Genomic DNA, 20,543 nt, shown 5'->3' with positions numbered 1-20,543 from the left:
ATTAAGTCATGTGTATCTCAAATCAGCCACTGTCAAAAAATATCCATCTCCAAATCAAGCCCATCTAGCCACTGGCTTGTGCAACTAATTAACTTCACACACCAAAATTTGAATTTAAATTAACAATTGTGTGATATCATCAGGGGATACAATGCACCCCACCAAGAAGTTTATGATGAAAAGATGGGTATTAAAGAAGGCAATCTGTGAAGTAAGGAGGGATTTTAGATGAGGGGATATCTCCAATTACAATTCAACCAACTCTTGTCACCAGTAATGAAATGTTTGGTGAGGGGTTGCTATTTGTGGCTGCTAGATTGGATGATGCTGCTCCACTGCCCCCACCAACAATTATATTCCATGCATAAATTTCCCTGCCATCTAGTCTATTGTATGAAGTGTCAGTCCGATATACCTACAACTGTCCAAGAAGCCACAGGATAATGAAACCGTGCACGTACGGTAGGCGTGACATTGCCCTCCCGCTGTGGAAGCAATGGATCAACACGAGAGTCACCGAAGAATTAAAAGAAAAACTCCTGTGTCTTTTTATTGTTTATAAGGAATTACATAATGCATGAATCACAGTAGAGACAAACCGTCTTTCCCCGCATGTGCAAGCTTACAATTAAATGTAAAATTAGATGTTAAAACTTTTTTTTTTTTCCTCTACCCTGCCTTTCAATACAATTGCACAGGGAGCAGAGCAGTAAAGCTTCGGAAAAAAAAGACACCACTTTATTCAGATTCAGTGACAATTGGAGCTAATATCGACAATGAATGTATGCAGAATTTATTGTGAGTTTTGATCAGTGGTTCATCGAGGTCATTCATGGCTGCTACAGTCTATCTAAGGAAACCCTGAAACACAAACCAGGCCCAAATAATTTCATCAGATTTGTGCAGTATGTATTTCCAATTAAAGTGACATCACATAAACCTAATTAGTATAGATGCAACCTGCAACTTGATTTTCCAGTGCATGGTTTTCTCATCAAATTGATTACAGACTCTTCAAGGAAGTGAACTGCACGTATGAATCTGCGGGATAAGCAGCAACAAACTGATGCAAAAACTATTTGAAATGGCTTCTAAAATGCACTTTCATTAGTGTGAATATATTAGTCAAGACCTCAAATTCGCAACTCAAATATGATCTACATTGTAATATGTTGATGTTAAATGCCAGTTGATTTCAAGGCCAGAAGACATCGAAATGCACTGCTCCCTGTCAATTTCTTTTAGGAAAGGACATGTTTTGTGCAAAATAAATCAAGCTGATATGCAAGTTTCACTGACTCAAAAACTTTGCCCCCTCTTGCCTGTTCAATTACTGGCCTGTGGTAGAGACTAACCCTATTCTACTATTTCTCATAACTAACCATCTGCAGACCAATGATTTCGTGCAAGAGGAGGCAGAGGGTCAACCAATCACACAACTGTCTCACAGACAAAATTCACACTCATCTACTACACCAGCCACTTTAGCATGGACCGTAAGTCAGTAACAAGTCAATAGTGTTGATTATTTGCTCTTTCTATCCTACTGTGTATTGTGCTGTCAGGTCATTTACTACGAAAAGTAATGGGTTATCCAAACTATTATACATGTGGCACCTTTGTGCACAAAAATGAAGTAGAGGCTTTCAAGAAAAAAGGAGTTTTAGTCATTTTTGTATAAGTCATGCTTGTTCTATAATTGGTAAGATACAATGACACTGGAATATCACAGCACACCAGATAGGAAAGAAATAAATAACTAAGTGCACATAAACACGAGTCCCTTTCTTAAAACTTACGAGGAGGTAGAGAGCTAATATCCAATAGTTCACCGGTCTACCCATGCATGAGAGCATGTGGCATTTCAGGTACAATATCAGAAATCAACATGTCTTGTTCACTTATGAAGGCTTATGTTAATTAAGGGTAATGTGACCACGCCAAGCATCGCAGCAGCTCAAAGTCCACATTTTCTTCCCTTCCCTCTAACGCATCACTATGAAAAGGCGCTGCATGTACGAATCTATGACAAACCCTGAATCACAGTTACTCTATGCAGATTGACGTTCATCAGTATTCTAGTTTGTTCAGTTCAAGTGCATTAAAGGGACAGAGCCGAGACAATCTGAAGAATGTTTTGCTATAGTGATGGATGGACAACAGCCTGCAGTTCAATATATCCGGCCCATTTGAGTGTGAGCATTTTTTTTTTTCAACTTTTGTTTTTAAGGGGCCTAATAGCTATGCTGAGTTTATAGAGAAGAAAATGAATGTTAGCTACCTGTACAGAGCGCCCCGCATCAAAGGCACTGTTTTCATTATTCCTTGAAATGCCACAATTCTGTGCACTAGTTCACCCTGTTTCTATCCCCCGTTAGCCTCACCTACGGGCTGCTCATTCATAAGGTGCCTTCCCAACTCAAGCTTTCCTTGCAGGTTCATAATATTATCTCACATTATCAGACATTTTGATTGGGCATGATATGCTTTTTCATTTTCTAAAAAAAAGAAAAAAAAAATACTTTGTTGTAAACAAAGCATTAAATACAATTACAGAAATAAATACAATTTATTTCATATAAATATGTGGGCCCTTTTGTCCAAATAGTCACTGACACGTGGGAATTCGATGAAGTAAACATTTCATGAAATAAGCTGCCCTACTGTTTGATACACTAACATCATGAGTATTATGGCTACTTTAAAATCACCGTAATTTTATGAGAACATTAAACCTCATCAGTAACCAGTACATACTGTAAATCCATCAGTTACAATGCTTTTATTGGACATTACATTGTATTTGGAAGCCCTGTCCTCTCATTCAAGGGGGGGGGGGAGTGATCATTACTACAAAGTCTGGTCCCTTTATATAGGATTACTTTTAGGTTAATTTAATATCAGATTGGTAACTGAGTATATATAAAAATCCTAATATAGACCTCAAAACTGAAATATGACCGAAGACAACATAAAATAAAACCCCAAATCAAAATCAAAAGTTAACATTTTGGAAATTATCCCAAGGCCGTTTTTTCCCACCACGGCTATAACCCGGATTTGTCCACATACGTACAGTAATATATATTTTGTATTCTTTCAGTGTCTCTGGCTATGTACAAGTTATACAAATAAAGAGCAGGCTGAGGGCCAGGTTTTAGAAGCTGTGCAGAGGGAGCAGTTGGTTGGGAAGTCTCCCAGTCTCCCAGCTCCTTCCCCCGCAGTCTGCCCATACAGGTGGCTGTTCTGCTTCACTTGCGATCGTCGATGGTCTTAATGAATTCCACCGCCGCGGTGAACTGCATCCACCAATAGCACTCCTCCCCACTCAGCCGGCTGGCGTAGAAATTATTGATGTACTGAACAGTGGACAGCAGGCAGGGCGGATTTGCCTGGAGGGGAGGAGATGTAGGGATGGGCCCACATTAGCCACTGAAAGAATCTCACGCTACGCCGTGCAGATTACAATCATAAATATATAAAAAAAAAATATTTATACAAAAAAAAATATATATATATACGCACACGCACACAGATGTTAGCACAGAGGCGCATTAGAGGTGCCTTGAAATTAACAAATTGTCATTTTTGTCAACAACATTGTGATACTTATTCATCATCTCCATTCCCATGTGGTTTGTATCTGGATTAAAGACTGTACCACGATACAGGTTTGTGTTGTATCTATGGACAACTCGACAACTATTGAGTATAAATAGACATTAAAACAGCTGACTCACCCTTATGAGGACAAATACAAGCACAGGAACAAAGTCATCTGCTCCAGGAACAGAGTCTTCATTCGCCAAACTGAGCAGGTTCATGATAGTGGAGCACATGCGCAGTATACACTGGACTTTGTCTCTTGGTGTCTTGTAGGCATTTATGGTCCTGATCTCAGACTGTGCAGACGGCCAGGGAGCCTCTTTCAAGTAAACCTGTGGCCAAGAAAATCAAGCGCAACATTTTCATACTGTAAAGTGAGGTGGACCATGAAGTCTTATCTCTTGAGAAGTGAGGAAATGAAAAATTTTGACCAGGTGGATACCTCTGGGATTTGAAGAGCTTTATGATTAGCTGTCACAACTTTCGAGAGCCGCTGGATATGATCATAGAAGAGCCTGTGGTGAGAATCATATGTCACTTAAGCACAATTTTACACATGACACAGAAACAGTAGAGCAAAGCCATAGTGTCTTTGTAAATATTTTTAACTACTGCAGATTTACAAAATAAACCAAAGTGAGCAAAACATTCAGAGAACTACAAGTTAAAAACACAGTTTTTTACAAAATCGTAGTAAATTTCTTAGCTATATTTAAATTAATAATAGGTTGTTTTAAAACTGCATCTGACTCAATCAACAGAAGCAATTCAGTAGTAAAAGTCACAGTAGGGTGAAGCAGCTCCTCCATATAAGGGAAAGATGCACAACACAACATTGAAAAATTAAGTCCTGCAGATTCAGACAATGACAATTTAGTTGACAGCAACTCACTGGTCTCTGAGAATATCTCCATCCTGATTTGGGTAGAAGGCCAATTTGAATATGCGGTTCAACACGCTGCGCTCAATAGCCATCTGGGCGTCCTGCAGCTGGTCCTCACTAGCATACTGCCAAATGACATCACTAGCCATGGCACCGTACAAGTAGCGCAGAAAATCCTCTACTGCTGAAGTCTTGTCATCCGCTGCTGTGCACCCTTGGAACGCTGAGGGAACGGAAGAACAGTTACCTCTGGTATAAAGCAGCAAATGCAAAACAATGAAAAGTGGTTGATATGCCAAAACAAACTACATTAATTTTATTTTCAACTAAACCTTTCACAAATATTATCAACTTGCATATCAGATATAGCATAATTGTCATAGAAAACATAAATGGACCTAAGATTGATTGCTATTATTACAACAATAGCTGAACACTTTCATTAATAGGCCAGTATATCATGAGTTAAGGAAAAATGTTGTCTCTACAAAGAAAATGTTGTGAGGTACCCTTGATGAAGTCAAGCATCTTTGACTCCATGTGTTCAAGAAGGAGACGAACACAGACAGTTGTAAAATAGCGGTTTGCCACCTCCTTATCTCTCAGCACCCTCTGGAGAAGCCTCTCCAAATGGGCCTGTGAGGTTTGCAGACCTTGACGACACCTGGTTAGATAGGCTATGTATGGTGCCCGTTTTCTGAGGAAAAAAAAAGAAAAAAAAAAAAAAAAATCACAAGAAATTTGTTGTTAATGTTGTTGTTAATACTGTTAATACTTGCAGCAAGTCTGAAAGTCCGATGTCGTGTTTTAAGTTTGCTTATATTGCTGCTGGTCGTCCTGATTACCTGTAATCTTCGGCGATAGCAGCCAACAGTTTACGGCAGGTGCGAGCATCAAAACGGCTGACACAGCGCGTGGTCTCCTGGATCTGGGCCATCTGGTTCTTGTCCTGAAGGTTGATGGCTTCTGCAAGCTGGACCTTAAGGAAGCAGACAATCTCATTGTCTGGGACAGAGGATGATAAGGAAGGTAGAATTAGACAAACATATGCTTCATGATCCAAAGTGAGTGTTTGTTCGCTGCAATCTGATCAAACTGATGCAAACTGATGCCCAACATGACCATGTGAAAGATGACCTTACAGGTCGAGTGTTGTGAAAATTGTTGTGTAACCTCCTATAATGAGAAGAAATTGCAGCATCATTATTAATATGATTCTATGTGGTTCCATAGGTTTGGTGCTCTCAATACGACACTTGAAATGATACCAGACTTTTCTCATTTCTTTGCTCTTTCAATCTTGACCCAAACTGGAAATGAATGTGATGCTGGTAGAGGATTGGTGTCTTGCTTTAGGAAACTCAACATTCTTGCGGGCACTGAGGGCTTTTTATTCGATCCCCGAGCAAATTGTCAAATGAGGACCCACTGCGTTTTAAAGAAGTCACTTTACAGCAACAACAGCTTCATGCACAATGTAGCACTTATCCGTTGTTGAGTCGCTTTCCTTTTAAGAATTCAGACTACCCCTTGAGAGAGAAAAATAAAATGAAAAACGGTCAACCTTCAAGGTCCATGTGGTCAGGTAGCCCATTTCTCGTGGTGGCAGGAGTCATGATGGGCAGAGCCACTGAGTCTGCAGAACACAAGGCCAACCTCAGCTTCTTCTTCGCGTCACTGGAAGACACACAATAAAAAGCGATGCCCAATTTAATATCCAAGAGAACCGAGAAGTGTTAAGTAATTGAAGGAAGTTGGCTTGGTGGTTTTACGACCTGAAAGAGAATTTGGAGTCGTGCTGCTGTGCTGTCTGACTTGCTGAGTCTGGGAGGTCATCAGTGGAAATGTTCTGCAGGGTGTCTTCCCTTGGTGAGTCATGTGCGTTGTCTTCAACACAAAGATCTGTAAACATCCAAGAATAGGTGACGTGATCCACTAGAGGAGAGAATATTTCAGCCCAAAGTTTTAGTAAAATTCTTCAATCATAAATAATTGATAACGGCTCCACGCAGCACTATATTTTCCAAGATTATCGTTTCATTTAATTACACAATTTTGCAAGATCAGGATAAAAAATGTTGATGTATATCATGATGTTTAAATTGCAATTTATTCAAAAATGTATTTATTTAAAGTTATAGATTGGAACACAAATAATGAAAATACCCAATATCTTTAGTAATCAAATCCCAGACTTTTCAATAAACATAGGACTTCTACCGAGCCGCATCAAGAAACTCAAACTTAAATTACAAAAACCTAAAATTGTGAGGCAATGAAGAACCACAATTCTAGTATCTGCTCTCCATGCATGACGGTTGTGTATTCCTGACCTCCTGCGCCATCGTAAGAAGATCCAGCTGTTGCGCCATCACCCGGGCTGGTCCTCTTTATGTTTCTGTACTTGTCCAGGATATCTTCAGCCGCCTGGGCTTGTGAGCTCTGTCTGGGCAAGAGATCATCTAACAAAAGACATCAAACCACAAGATGCGTTAAAATTAAGTCCAAAAGGTTACGCAAGTCTTAAGTAAGTCTAAACATTTCAATTAGTGACAAGCAGGTCAAACCTTGTGGGACTCGCTCCTGACCGATCTCATCTTTCTCGTGCTTGTCTCTTTTACGAAACGCTGCTATTGGAGCTGTGGAGGAGACATGAGAATTAAGTAGGGTGGACTGAATATTATTTCACAATTACTGTATAATAGGCTGATAATGATAAGCCTGCTGGCAATTCATCAAGAATGAATTTGTACATCTTTGTTACTTTTTCATCTTTTTCAGCCATGTTATCACTATGAAAATTGAAAAATATAAAACTATACTGTCATAAAAAGAAGAAAAAACGACCACGTATACCGGTACCTTCCTTTGGGTTTTGGTGTTCTGTGTTTAAAGGAAATTTCCGACAATTCCAAATCTTGAGTAATGGGCTCACAGACAATTAAATGAGGTTGGGTTCAATCAAAAAGGAACAATCTGAGTCATGGTAAATTTTTATATTGTGTTTGATTTAGAGGTGGAAGTTTAGAGGTGAAAAAGTCATCACACCCGAACCTCCACGGGCTCGGGGGATAAGTACAAGATTACAAACAGGAGGATTATGGAAAAGTTGCCTTATGTAGTAAATAGTCCTATTGGCATGTAAAGTAGCTTAACAAAAAAAGTTAAGACAGTGAGGCCACTATCTTATGAGACACACAAACAACAATGGCTAAAGTATCATCGTGGCTGTATTCTGATTTTCCATACAGTAATACTGCAACATAATATAGCAAAAAAAGGGATGAGGAAACGGATGCATGGATGACAGGAATGGGTCATGTAAAATTCAGCTACAACATGTCACATCACACTTCTACAGCTCCAAGGCAACATCTACAAAGCAGCATGGCACGCACCCACTGGCTCCAGCGGTAAAGCTAGCTCAATGACAACGGTAGAAAAGTGTTACCTGGAACATCACTCTCAGCCGTCCAATACAGCACTGTGAGGAACACAACATACAGGGTTGGCCTATCACACAAAGCCTGCCTGTCTGCGGGACAACTGACTGTGCATCACCACGAAAAGCAACAGGACAAACACATAAGACCCTATAGAAGTTGGCTGTACACTGGACGAGTCAACTCTTTCGCTCTTCATTGCTTTTTTTTTTCACGAGTTCACAGTCCTACAGTTTATGAATATCAATTTAATGTTTACTTAAGAAACAATTATTTCAAGGAGTAATAAGCAGTCATTGCATGTGGGCAGAGCTCATTATTTCCCGGACGGATATACGAGATATGGTTGTAGAGTGGAACAGCAACAAGAGATGTGTCATCTATCAGTGCTGATGACAGAGAGGTCTATCTAATGACCATTAGCTGCTGGCTGACAGCACTGCTGGGGGGGCTACAGCCATACAATCTACACATCTAAAGCTCCTCTGATGACTGATTAGCTTTGAACAGTCTCTATAAATCTGCAGCAAGAGAGATGTGATAGAAAAGGGCCCGGACACGTCTCAGGAGTAACTTTAACAACAAGAAACATTTTCCTTCTACAATATCAGCAACAGTGTGGACAACATAAATCATCATTCTCTTTCTCACATTATAAATTGGTTCTCGCTCTGCTCTTTAAAGTGTGATGTTTTCCAGTCAGTTGTGATTAAGAGAGCATTTTTTCAGGACCAAAAAATAAAGGAGCACTGCAATCAAACACCACTCTCAAACATGGCACAGTTGATATTTCAGTTTCAGAAAAAAAAAAAAACATGCTAGAAATGACCTGCATCCTTACCTTTGGGAATGGCTGACACAAAACGTTTTTTCCACCATGGTCTATTGCGGTCAGACTTTTCATCGTCACTGTCTTTTCGGTCATCAGCCTTGGAAATCGAAAAGTTATGATTTCATCAGCAAGTAGATTTTTTGTTTTGTTTTAGAACAAAAAGGAAATGGCTACCCCAAATAGTACATAATGTTTCAAGGTATTTCTAAATAGAATGAGCAGCAAATGGTTACCTCTCCTTTCAGGGAGTCCTTACTGGGGGACGAGGACGCCCCTAAAGCGAAAGACCCAGTTGGGTCACGCTCTTCACCTGCGACACGGCGATTAAGGCCAGGGTCGCTGGTGGGCCGGCGGCCTGGGCAAACAATGTCAGAGCTGCGGCTACGGACCAGCCGGTCAGGGAAGGAGTGGCGTTGCTTCATGTGCTCCAGCTCAGCCTGAGCCAAGCAGTGTGGCATGAAGAGTGAGTGGCGGTGCTCCTGCCCCAGGGCACTGGCTTCAGGTATTGGGGGGTCAGGGGGTGGGTGAGGGGGCCTTGCATAATGCACTTTTGGACGCACAATAGTTCCAGTTGAGGATCCTTTTTTGGAAATAAGGACAGAATAAAAAAACCTTATGTATTTCTGATACATAATGTTTGTATTTATTTTTCGAAACAAATATATTTGAACATCCACTTCTACATAGACTTTTTCATTCGCAATCATGTATAAATGAGCTACTTTCCACCCACACAGAAAAAAATGTTTATCCACAAAGATAATTTATCATTCTTAATGCCTTGCTATAGAATATACTCTTTTAGATAGATGTTTTAATTCAGTTTATTTAAACTGAAATATGTTTTTGTAGTAGAATGGCAGTTTTATTTTCTGAGTAGCTGCACAATTCCACAAAAACAGCGGGAAAAAACACCTGAAAAAAGGGGGGAAGAGTGCTAAAGAGAGATGTTAGTGGGAGATGAGCCCTAGGTGAAGGTAGGCCACCTGTTCCAAGGGTAGACTCTCTCTTCTGAAAAGCTTCCAATGGCAGCCTTGTATCATGAGCACAGTGGGACAAGGGGACAGTGCCAAAGAGCCTGGAGTGAGGTCTCTCAACCTGTCATCCCTTCACCTTGCCACAGACACACAACCACATTCCTCCCTCAAATTAAGTCTACCTTTACTGCAAACAGAATCCACAAAATGATGGAACAAATACCGGGATCTTAAGGGAGTCTCAAACTGATACAAAAGTAGTGTTAAGAGATACGATCACACTTTTAATTTTGCTGACCTCAAGCTGTTTTTAGAGTGCAGATAATTAGGGTCAGGATTTAATGATACCCACTGCTAACTGTGATTGGCTATTGAGCATTATGAAAGAGCAAATTACCTTCACCGGAGGAGAGGGGATCGAACATGGCCAGTAAGGAATCAGCATGAGAGGGTGGTGATGTCAGATGGTGTACTCCTGTTATAACACAAGAGGATATCAACTAATTAAAACAATTTACTAAATTAACCAGTAATACACAGGTGTGCATTACCATTAGATTAAAAAAGTATCATTGCATGAAGTTTTCAAACTTGGCCATTGCTACTCCCCACTCTGTTATCTAAGATCGTTTAACACATCACTTCAACTGAAAAAAATGCAACTGTTAAGAAAAGAAATCAAATGAAATGAAAAGCTCTGGCTGATTGTTTCACTGCACTAATGGGTTAACTGGCCTAATGAGGATATGAATGCACCTACCATGTCCTGACTCCTCCCCATCTGGACTGGTGACAGAGTCCTTGCCCCCAAAGTCCGAACTGCACTCTGACCTCAAATCCTCGATCTTGTTGGGGATGTCTTCTGAGGTTGCACTGATACCTGCGGTGTGAAAACAGCAAAAATGTAGTGCTGTTGACATTCAGGATGAAACAAACTCAGTGTCACCTCAGTCTGCAGCCAAATGCCCAGCTTGGCCACTATAGCGATTTTAACAAGATAACCTGCATGTTCTACACAGGAATATATTTAATTTTAGACTGCACAGTGTCTCACAGACAGGAACACATTGGGGACACTGAATTGGTAGCATAAGCTCCCATGGGTCAGGGAAGAGATAGAGACAAGAGTGATCATCTGATGAAGACTATCAATCGGCTAGATCCCTAGGGGTAATTTCCTGTGCACTGAGCCAGGAGTGCCAACACTAGCTCCTTAATCTGAAATACTACTTCAAGTACATGTTGCTGGCATATTCACCTGAAACCATTGAAAAGATAATCAGTGTTAAACTCTTTCATTAGGAAATGTTCCCACTGACCCCTCAATGCTGGGGCCCATTACTGCTCTAAATATAAATGAAATTTAGAGGATTTAACATTAAATTAAAAAAAAAAGTGACAATGGAAGAGCAAGATATATTACTTAGTGTTATAGAGAGATAAAATGCAATTACATTACTGTGTATAAAGGACGTGTTGAGTGATAGAGCTGGTATATTTATACCTGAGACCACACTTAAGCCTGGAGTACTTGGTCTCGAGCTGACCTCCCGAACCTCTGTATCGTCTGAGGTACTGCCAACCCCTGAGCAGCTTTCCAACTCCTGCAGCCGCTCCTCTTGTTTCAGGTCAGGGGCTTCTTTAAATGTATCACAAAACACACGGAAAAAAAATACAGAAATATTAACTTTTCAGAAACAACAGGGACTCTTGCTGGTAATGTAGCTGAAAGTCTGATTTAAATAAAACCGTAGTTTTGGCTGGGCAGAATGGTCATTCTGTGACACCAAACCACCCTCCATTACTATTAGCTGTAAGTCAAGTGTGCACATATGTGTGAAATCAAACAAAGCATACATTCTCATGTCTGATAACTGCCAAACAAAACCATAAAGCAAGTATGCCCAATTCTTTGGTGGCCCAATGGAGCTATTGGGTCAAACCCAGAGGCTCCATACTAACAGGCATACTCATTTGCATGCTCGTTAGTAATAATGTGTTGCTGAAGTGGTCTTCAGAGTGTAGTTTTCTGCTGCCGAACCATGAAACAAGCGCTCTACTTGAAGGAAGACTCTGATTGTGATATTACTGAGCAGAACAGAAGCAGCAAACGGACCAAAAAGCAATCAAGACACTCATGCATGTCCTTTCTACATAGCACATAATGCACATATTGAAATGGTGTACAAGTGCAGTTAACATAAGGCACGAGCTTTTCAAAAGCACGCTTAACACTACTATTAAAAACTCTGCAAATTTCACAATGCACTGCCTTTTTGAATGGATGAGCTAGGCATAACATAATACGTTACTGATAAAAGCTCTATTTATTTACATTAACCCTATACAAGTACAATATTAAATTTAAGAAGCTGTATTTAAACGGGAAGTTAAACTTTATCAAAACTAAAGAACTATTGATGGCATGTTACTATTGTCATAGCAAGATACAATGTGCAAACCAGGTTGAGCAATGCAATGTAAAGTAAAGCCAGGAGAACAACTGACACCATGTAAACTGACTAAGGACAGCTGTTGTCCTTGTGCTTCTCTCCACATTGCTCCACCACAGGTGCAATCACACCTGGTGAGCCCTCTAAGGAAACCCTGAGCTGCCTTTTACTGACACATATGGATCTGCCTTGAAAGACAGGCAAGTGCATAGAAATATGATGACAGATGCAAGCGTACATTTTTGGTTTAAAACGCAATGTAACCACACCTGTTCTCCCAGCCCCCACAAAAGTCAGGCAAATGTGCATATGAATGCATTTAAAAGCTAATTCATGGCCGCATTGGAATAGAGAGTTTAACAATTGCAATGGGAAACAAAACAAAATCCAAGACATGACCAGTCAAGATCACCCACCTGAGTCACTGGGCAGGACCTCCACGCTCCAGGCCTCACTTGTCGTCTCAGAGATTGTAGAGCCATATGGGTCGAGCAACACTGAGCTGGAGCCGGGGAGACAAAGCAGGCTGCCAAGCATATTCTCTGCAGCTGCACCTGAGAACAGGTAAACAAGGACTTTATCCCCATTTGCATCATACTCAGTCTGAGGTAATGTTGAATTACGTATTTGTTGTCAGGGCAGAATGGTTAATCAATATTCCATGATTAGCAGAATATAATATTAACTGGTTTAAAATCACCGGTGTATGAATTTGAAAATGCTAAAACATTCAATTGTATCTCTGTGGTACATGCAACATGATATTAACATTCAAAGCAAAACTGTTTTTTATCATCTCAAAAATAGATATATATTTAAATACACAATGTAAAATATTCATATTTCTTGATATCTACAATGAGAAACAACTGAAAAATATCATAATTGTAAAGATTAAAGAACTACAAGTAAAGTATTAATCAAACGTCAAATACTGACAGAGCAAAAGTTATGACCTCTAAACAACATTGTAAAGTGGCCTGAGATCAGCAGAAACATCAAATAAACTTCAGCTAATTTCAGAGTTGTGGAGCTTTGCATTCAGAGACACAGAGAGTTAGAGGTCACGTATTACATCCTTGGACCCACATGCACATATATAGCTGTGCCAAAGGTCAGAGGTTAATGTAATATCTCACCCTGCCCTGGTCTCCAGGGCCCTGACTTTGAGCTGTTGATAAGGCCTGGCATTACTCACAACCAAATTACAGCTTTCCCATGCTCCCGTTTAGTCCTCAGAGCAGTGTCCCTCTGTCTCCATTTGGGCAGACACAATTTAACAAGGCGGAAGAAAGCGTAGGAGTGGGAAAAGAGCAAGCAGGTGTTAGTAAGAGTCAGTGACCAAGGCTCAAGACCCGCAAGTTGGCCTGTGGTGACCTCACCCCTCAGCCCACGATGCTTCCACTTCATGAAACACACACCATGAGCATCAATGCATGCCAGCAGCCGGCAACAGTGTGTACTGATGTTGGCAGGGGCAGGGCTCTCATTGGCAGTGGGTGAGTTCTATCCCGCTGTCCCGTGTTTACAGTCTTCAAGGTAGGGGCGCAGAGTACTTGTCTTTCAGGTGGATGATTAAATGAGTGGCACAACAAGAAGTGAAACAATTAGAATTTCTGCCTCATTATCATGGTAATCTTATCAGTGGGATAATGAGGTATTAATGGATATTTAATGTGCATCTCATAACCCAATCCCTTGGAGAAAACACATAAGGAAATCGCTGTAAATTCACTTAATGATGGAAAAGTCCCCTAACGCCATATTCCAAAGAATGAAAAATGGTGGATGCAAATGAGAAGGAACCAAGGTCAATAAGACTGCAGGGACTGAATGAATGTCAGACACGGAGAGAGAAAGGGAGGATAGAGGGGTAGAAGGAGGAAGATGGGCAGGGGGTGGGCGGTGAAAGAAAAAGAATTTAGGCAGGAGTCAGGATGATGGGGGTGTGGAAACTCGTCAGAATTCAATATCAATTTAAATGTGGATTCACTTTAAATGACTGCGTAGGTCCGCAAAAACGATAATGCAACTTAATCAGCCCATATATTGCGATAGTCAAAAAAAGCTAATCTTACTCAAACAAAAAACTGCCAAACTCAAATTAATTGTATTATTCAGATCCATCACGCCCACCTCCAGATCAGTCTGATTTCTCACATCTTCACCCCTGCTGAACCAATCGCAAGCCATTATTTCATAAGGGGTAGGATTAGTAGGAGAACTTGCTAACAGCCACTAGAACACAAACAAATATGCATCTGGAAAAGTCTGATTCTGTGTCAGAGTTTTGCCCCCATCCCCCAAAATAAACTAGATGGCTGTCATCAACCCAGCAGATTGAATGCACAGTTTATATACTTCACATGATGAGCAAAAACAATACAGCTTTTGCTGAGATGAAAAGTCTGTTTGGAGGACTTGCTTGTGAAGCCCAAAGCTCTGAAAAATCAAAGGGAATGATTTGTCTAAATCCAATAGTTACTCACATTTTTCCTGTATTCAAATTTCACATCCATTTTCAATTGCAATGCACAGCTCAAATATCCTTTATTAGTCACTATCAAAGGATTGGTCAATACACTTCCTTTTAGATGAAGATCATGTTAACAGTGGCACATGCTGCCAAACCCCTTGATAAACAATGTGTATAGAGATTATAAATGCCGTGTCCAGATACCAGTAAAAGACAAGAGCCAATACCAACAAGACAATGCTTTCTCTTTGTGTACTGGTTCTCTTGCACTAAGTCAAACATGGTCGGGTGGTATTTGGCATGATGTGACAAATCTTCGACTGGTGAAACAAACCTTTGGTGATAACAGTTAGTATAAGCTTGGAATTTTATGTCCCTTTTCACATTACACGTCTTTACACGTGTCACTCTCTGTCTTTGCATGAATCACTCTATTGAATAACTGTCATTTGCAACTGATGCGGATTTCGTTGAATAACCTGAGCTGAACGTCTTTCCATCAATGCTTTTTCCACCATGTACCACAAGGTGTTGTCGTTTCGCACTAATTCAACAATCAAAGGCTAAGGTTGACGGATACCCTTAATCTAATATAAAACTGTTTTTTAAGGCCAGTCACTTATATAACTGATGCAGACCTTTAGGAAATACCAGAGATAATTGAATGAATAGTTAACACAATCCCCACCTGCTATTTCCTGCAGCCGATCTTCGTCCATGTTCGGATCAAAATCACTTCCAAGCACATCAGTGCTCCATGTTTCACTGACTGTCTCGGAGATGTCACGATCATCTGTCAGGCCCATCATGTCTCTGATCTCAAACTTGCGCAGTTTATCATCCAAGTTGTCTTGAGTGGTTGCTAAATAGGAAATGTAGTACATTAAACAAAACCAGAACATTATCATGTATCATCAATTTATAATCATGTTTGTGGAGGTTCTCAGTCATCCAGGTCATGACGAATTCTTGTCGAAATCTTCTTGTTGTGGCAAATGGACTTGAATTTTGTTCACTTGAAGACGTTCATCTGATAGGCTGAACTGACGAAGCCCCTCGGATGATGCTGGAACGTATTCAAGTGAAGAAATTCAAGTCCAGGTACCACGACAAGACGATTTTGACAAGAATCACTTATAATGTGTCTCTCAAAAAACACACTCAATATATGATTAGATCCTTTTTTCCCCAGACTTAGTAAGTTTCCCCAAAATCCCCTAATGCAGATTCACTCTGCAACTGCTAAAAACTGAGTGCTAGTGGACACTGAAATTTTCATGGACTTCCTGATATAAAGCCTCTTTCTCTTTAGGATATTTTTTGTGCAAATGGTAGTACTTCTGTCTTTCTAGTACAGTTTGATGTAATTAAATAGCAATATTTTGCAAGGTTTCCCCTGAGATTTTTAAGGAAATTAAAGCAAAGGCTGGTGGGCAAGTTGTGCATGTTCAGCATGCACAAAACAGCATATAGCTTATGTAAAAAAGCATGAATGAATGAAAAGATGAAAGAGAAAAAAAACAATGAGAGAAAAAAATATATTAGCATGTGTCCTTTTTGGGCAGATGCATCTACTTTTGTAGATGATTCTACCCACACAAAGGCAGTTTTCAAAGGCTTAGACAAAGAGTGAAACCCTGAGACTTACCTTTAACTTAACTTTGTGCACATAAATCATACATTATATATACCGGTACATACAATTTGGAGGAATTTTAAACGTTTCATAAGAGTGTGATGACTATTGTAAAAATGCTTTCAGATATTTCAGAGAGTACAGAAACAACAAATGCCAAAAGTATTCTATTTAGAAGAGAGCACTTTGGCTTATTGGATGAAAACTGATAAAGAATTTTTGAGAGACACCATTACATGGACTGATGTGAAATATCACTCCAGACAACCCTGCTCTTAAATTAAGATGGAAAAAGAAAAACAAACCGATGGTTGCTTTAAGATAAGGTTCAAAAAACAACAAGCAAACCCTGTTCATGCTCCAAAAGCTGTAGAGCCTCCACTCCATTGCTGCCTGATGGTCCTGCTCCGAGCTCAGAAACAGACTCTCCCTCCAGGTCCAGAGATGACACAGAGTTCGAACGATTAGACGGACCTAAATATAAAAATAATAACAATAATAAAATAATAACGACATCAACAACAACAATAATAATAATATACATGTCTCATGTAATATACATTTAATGATTTAAAGTAGGTGCAGGACTTGTTTCAGATTCTCGGATCATGGAGAACACACTTTTACTTGATTTTATTTGTCAACGTAGCCATGTGTGAAGAAAACAAAAAAAAGAAATAAAGAAAGGCTGAAGTAAGGTTTACAGACATAAAGGCCAGAAAACCTGACCTGAAATTAAACTAATATGAAGCTGAGGTCATTCTACTTGGTCTTAAAAACCCCAGATACAGATTATCAATGACATTCACTACAGATGGCTTTTGGCCAAGTGTCAAGTTCCACTGAAAGAAACCACTTTTTTTGTTTTTTGGGGCATTTTTAAAAGATATGTCATTGATCTCTTTAGACAGACTTCCATGACAGTGTCTTTACAGCAATGCAGCTCTGTGAAAATTAGGCATATTTGACCTGAGAAACCACGGAAAAATTCTAAGGCAAACATTTGCGAGTCTATTGCTAATAAAAATCAGGCTAATAATAAGAAAGATGTTATCTATTAATATTTAATCTTAGAAATCTCAAGTGTGGTTGTGTATCTAGTGGCAATCAACAAAATGTGATAGAAAAGCTTTGGCTGCTAGCTTTGGTGTGAAGCTGGACTCTGAGCATTTCTTTTGCTTCATATCTCAGAAGACAGACAACTAACCCTCTGAGATGCCTTCCAAGTTGTCACTGCAGAGGGAGAAGCGCAGGGTTTTGTCTGGTTTACCATGCAGTTTTGTGTCATCTGCATGGCCATCTCCTTGGGCCCCATCCGGTATCTGCAGGTTTAGAACCTGGAACACCAAACAGAAGGGAGGAGTATTTATTGAAAACAGTTTAATATACAACAAAAATGCCAAATGTTAATTTTGCCATTCCTGTAAGAGTAACGGCATCGTTTAAAAAGGGCAGGGAACTATTTAACCTGAAACTGGGAGTTAGCCTGACATTACATAAAAGATATCTTATCACTTATACATTTAAACCACAGACAAAGCACTAAAGTATAGCACAAGCTCTAAGAAATCATGTTCGCCTTTGGCAACAGTAAAAATATGACATTGAGTTTATTACATCAGCTCTCCTGCAAATGAGTGCATTAATTCAAGTCACATTACCTCATTCTCTGACATCATTCCAGGGACAGTCTGAGGGCCAGTTCCGAGGGATACCACCAGCACTTCCTCTGGCACCAGCTCATGCAAGGACTCTTGGGAGCTAGCCTCTGCCTCCCCCTCCTGGGCTATGTTGGTACGGCTGCGGCTGCGAGCAGCAGCTGCTTGAGTGGGAGGGAATTATTAAATTATCACTGTGAGACACTAGAAACCAAATAGAATGTGTAATACGTTACTGCCATTAAATCCTGTGTGGTATTTTAGAAGAGCACTGAAGAATAAAATAAATTTTATCAAGAAAAGAAAAAATCTTAAAGCGGGACATTAAGTGTAGAGACTCATCCAGTATATCTTTGTGTCATTTCTACCTGGAAAGAGAATTAAAAAGAGTAACCTATTGACCCTTCAGTTGAAATTCAAGCCACAGAGGCATATTAAATTTCACTGCTTGCATTAACATGTTGTATATTGAAACATAATCACACACAATATGTTTATTAAGTACTTCAAGTGTACTACTCTAATAGTAATTCTAAAATGGTGTGATGATTTCATCCTTTTGCTTTTTTATATAACACAAACACAGCAAAAGTCTTTTTCACAACGTCATTGTGCAGGTCAGTCCCCCTTTAGTGTTTGTGAACATAATTAAGCCAACATTAACACATCAAACAGACAGAATTCTTGTGTTCACACAAGGTTGGTTGCTTTTCACAACCAACTCTAAACAATCTTAATATGCCAATCCAGATGAAGGAGTAAAGATGTGCTTCCATTTTGTAAACAGGATTAAAAAGGCAGGTCTGGTAGTGAGTACAGCTAAACATCACATAATCCACCATAATCCAGACTGGCTCTGTTTATTTCACGTCTTTTTGTGGCTATTACTTATTATTATAAGGTTAAACTATTGAACAAGTTGATCTACACTGGCATTGGATGTCCCATTTTCTGTTCTTCAATCTATTATAATCAATTTACACATAACAGATGTACAGACACATTTCACTCAATTAATCGCTTTTAAAACTGGTTGTTTTTATGAAAACTGCAAGTAATCACGATCCAGTAATTTATAACAATAATATGACATGAGGCGTAAAAGAGAAAAAAATAAAGGGAGTGGGACATCCTTGCCGGAATGATGGACCAAGGCACTGTGCAAGGTAAAGCAGGCATGGTGAAAGCATATGTACAATGGCACTAAAATTAGTGGTGAGGGAAAGTGGCTATGTTGGTGCTCATTGCATGCGGTGATGCTTGAGGTCACTATCTAACAGCTGAATGAAACAAGAAATAATAGTTAAAGGTTATGATCTTTCAAGCTCTACGACAACAGACAAGTACCCACCAAAAGGGGTTACTAATGGAATGTGAGCAGAGAGAGTGGTAGCTGTGGAGTCCCAAGATGTTATAGCAGCTAAGTGTTGTCCTGGTCAATCATTGGCAGCAAAGGAGGGAAGGAGAAGGAAAAAGTAACATGTTGGAATATTACAAATTGTATCTCAGAATTCAGAGGTATTTCAAGTTTAATGTTTTCGGTCATGATCTTATATACTGGAAGGAGTATTTCAGATAAACTAGATTAAGTGGATCCTTTTTAATCACAAGGGAGTGGCTAAAGGATAGTTTGTCTGGAAAATGCTAATGACTGTAGTCTTTGCATGTTTTCCATCTATTCCAATTAAAATGCATTCATTTATAGTTGGTAATTTTATGAGTTGTCATTTCTGTAATTGAGCCTCAATCCAGCCCAGGCTAATTATCTTCATAACAAGCTGAGAAGAAGCTCATTAGCGTTCTATAAACCAGGCCTTTGAATACCATCTCCACTCAACTTGTTTATTGTGCCTCTCATTAGATTAAATATAGCTTTTATGTCTCTCTTCTGTTTTCATAGCGTCTTATTTTTATAACATAAAACGGACATTGGATCTACATGACTTTATATCATACTGAGGTTATCATTCAATGAAGATAGCAAAATGAGAAGAAGAAAAAGGCCTGAGAGCAAGCAGTTACCTATGGGGAGTCGATTCTTCTTATTGGCAGGAGTTGTGGCCGGTGAGAGTTGAGGGGTGTTAGAAGGGGTAAGTTCCAAGCTGTTGCTCTTCACAGTTCGCGATTGGGGCACATTGGCCAACAGAGTTTCTAGTGCCATGTGCTCTTCCTCTCGAAGGTGGTCTCCTGAAGTCACACTCCGCACAAAATCCACCTGTTCAAATTTTTGAAAAAAAAAAAAAAAAAAAAAATGTGATTATAGTCATAAAACCTGAAAAAAAAATCATCAACGGTGTAAGCAGTACATCAACATTCATAAGAGAATTAATAATCAAGTCAAATTCCCATCCGAATTCAACTGCAAAGGTTTCTCATGTATAATGACATTGTAGTCCAATGTATTCAGAATCACATTTAGATTCATAAATTAGGTTTTGTTTTGGTCTTTCACATAAAAAATGTATGATACTGTTGGATGATTCTCCCCGATAAAATATCAAGGAAAATGGGACTTCCATGGCCACAAATGCAGAATACAAATGCAGAATAATGATGTAGAAAAAACTGTTGATGCAATG

General features: G+C 39.5%; 1 protein-coding gene across 6 annotated transcripts in view; it reads right to left on the bottom strand.

Annotated features, from left to right (window-relative positions):
* Nucleotides 1-2,550: 2,550 nt before the first annotated feature.
* gapvd1 (GTPase activating protein and VPS9 domains 1) overlaps nucleotides 2,551-20,543 on the bottom strand; it is a 28,629-nt gene continuing 10,636 nt past the window's right edge. Inside the window, exons 7-29 of one of the 6 annotated variants that reach the window (XM_086174004.1) lie at nucleotides 19,987-20,179; nucleotides 19,316-19,396; nucleotides 17,968-18,125; nucleotides 17,514-17,643; nucleotides 16,655-16,780; nucleotides 15,359-15,532; nucleotides 12,611-12,748; nucleotides 11,246-11,377; nucleotides 10,502-10,621; nucleotides 10,139-10,216; nucleotides 8,998-9,344; nucleotides 8,774-8,861; nucleotides 7,941-7,973; nucleotides 7,057-7,128; nucleotides 6,823-6,951; nucleotides 6,265-6,391; nucleotides 6,054-6,166; nucleotides 5,335-5,494; nucleotides 4,999-5,186; nucleotides 4,499-4,712; nucleotides 4,049-4,121; nucleotides 3,741-3,938; nucleotides 2,551-3,392 (exon numbers count right to left, since the gene is read on the bottom strand). In XM_086174004.1, coding sequence (XP_086030130.1) covers nucleotides 3,252-3,392; nucleotides 3,741-3,938; nucleotides 4,049-4,121; nucleotides 4,499-4,712; nucleotides 4,999-5,186; nucleotides 5,335-5,494; nucleotides 6,054-6,166; nucleotides 6,265-6,391; nucleotides 6,823-6,951; nucleotides 7,057-7,128; nucleotides 7,941-7,973; nucleotides 8,774-8,861; nucleotides 8,998-9,344; nucleotides 10,139-10,216; nucleotides 10,502-10,621; nucleotides 11,246-11,377; nucleotides 12,611-12,748; nucleotides 15,359-15,532; nucleotides 16,655-16,780; nucleotides 17,514-17,643; nucleotides 17,968-18,125; nucleotides 19,316-19,396; nucleotides 19,987-20,179 — 3,213 coding nt within the window. In that variant the 3' untranslated portion in view covers nucleotides 2,551-3,251. Of the gene's footprint in view, nucleotides 3,393-3,740; nucleotides 3,939-4,048; nucleotides 4,122-4,498; nucleotides 4,713-4,998; nucleotides 5,187-5,334; nucleotides 5,495-6,053; nucleotides 6,167-6,264; nucleotides 6,392-6,822; nucleotides 6,952-7,056; nucleotides 7,129-7,940; nucleotides 7,974-8,773; nucleotides 8,862-8,997; nucleotides 9,345-10,138; nucleotides 10,217-10,501; nucleotides 10,622-11,245; nucleotides 11,381-12,610; nucleotides 12,749-15,358; nucleotides 15,533-16,654; nucleotides 16,781-17,513; nucleotides 17,644-17,967; nucleotides 18,129-19,315; nucleotides 19,397-19,986; nucleotides 20,180-20,543 lie in introns of all 6 variants that reach the window. The other 5 variants (XM_086174003.1, XM_086174007.1, XM_086174008.1 and 2 more) reach the window with 5 other exon arrangements.

Source organism: Fistularia commersonii, chromosome 26 (assembly GCF_037954325.1).
Source record: "Fistularia commersonii isolate RoL2024-O1a breed Wild chromosome 26, RoL_Fcom_v1.0, whole genome shotgun sequence".
Classification (NCBI taxonomy): domain Eukaryota; kingdom Metazoa; phylum Chordata; class Actinopteri; order Syngnathiformes; family Fistulariidae; genus Fistularia; species Fistularia commersonii.
This window is presented reverse-complemented; position numbering and strand designations above follow the sequence as displayed.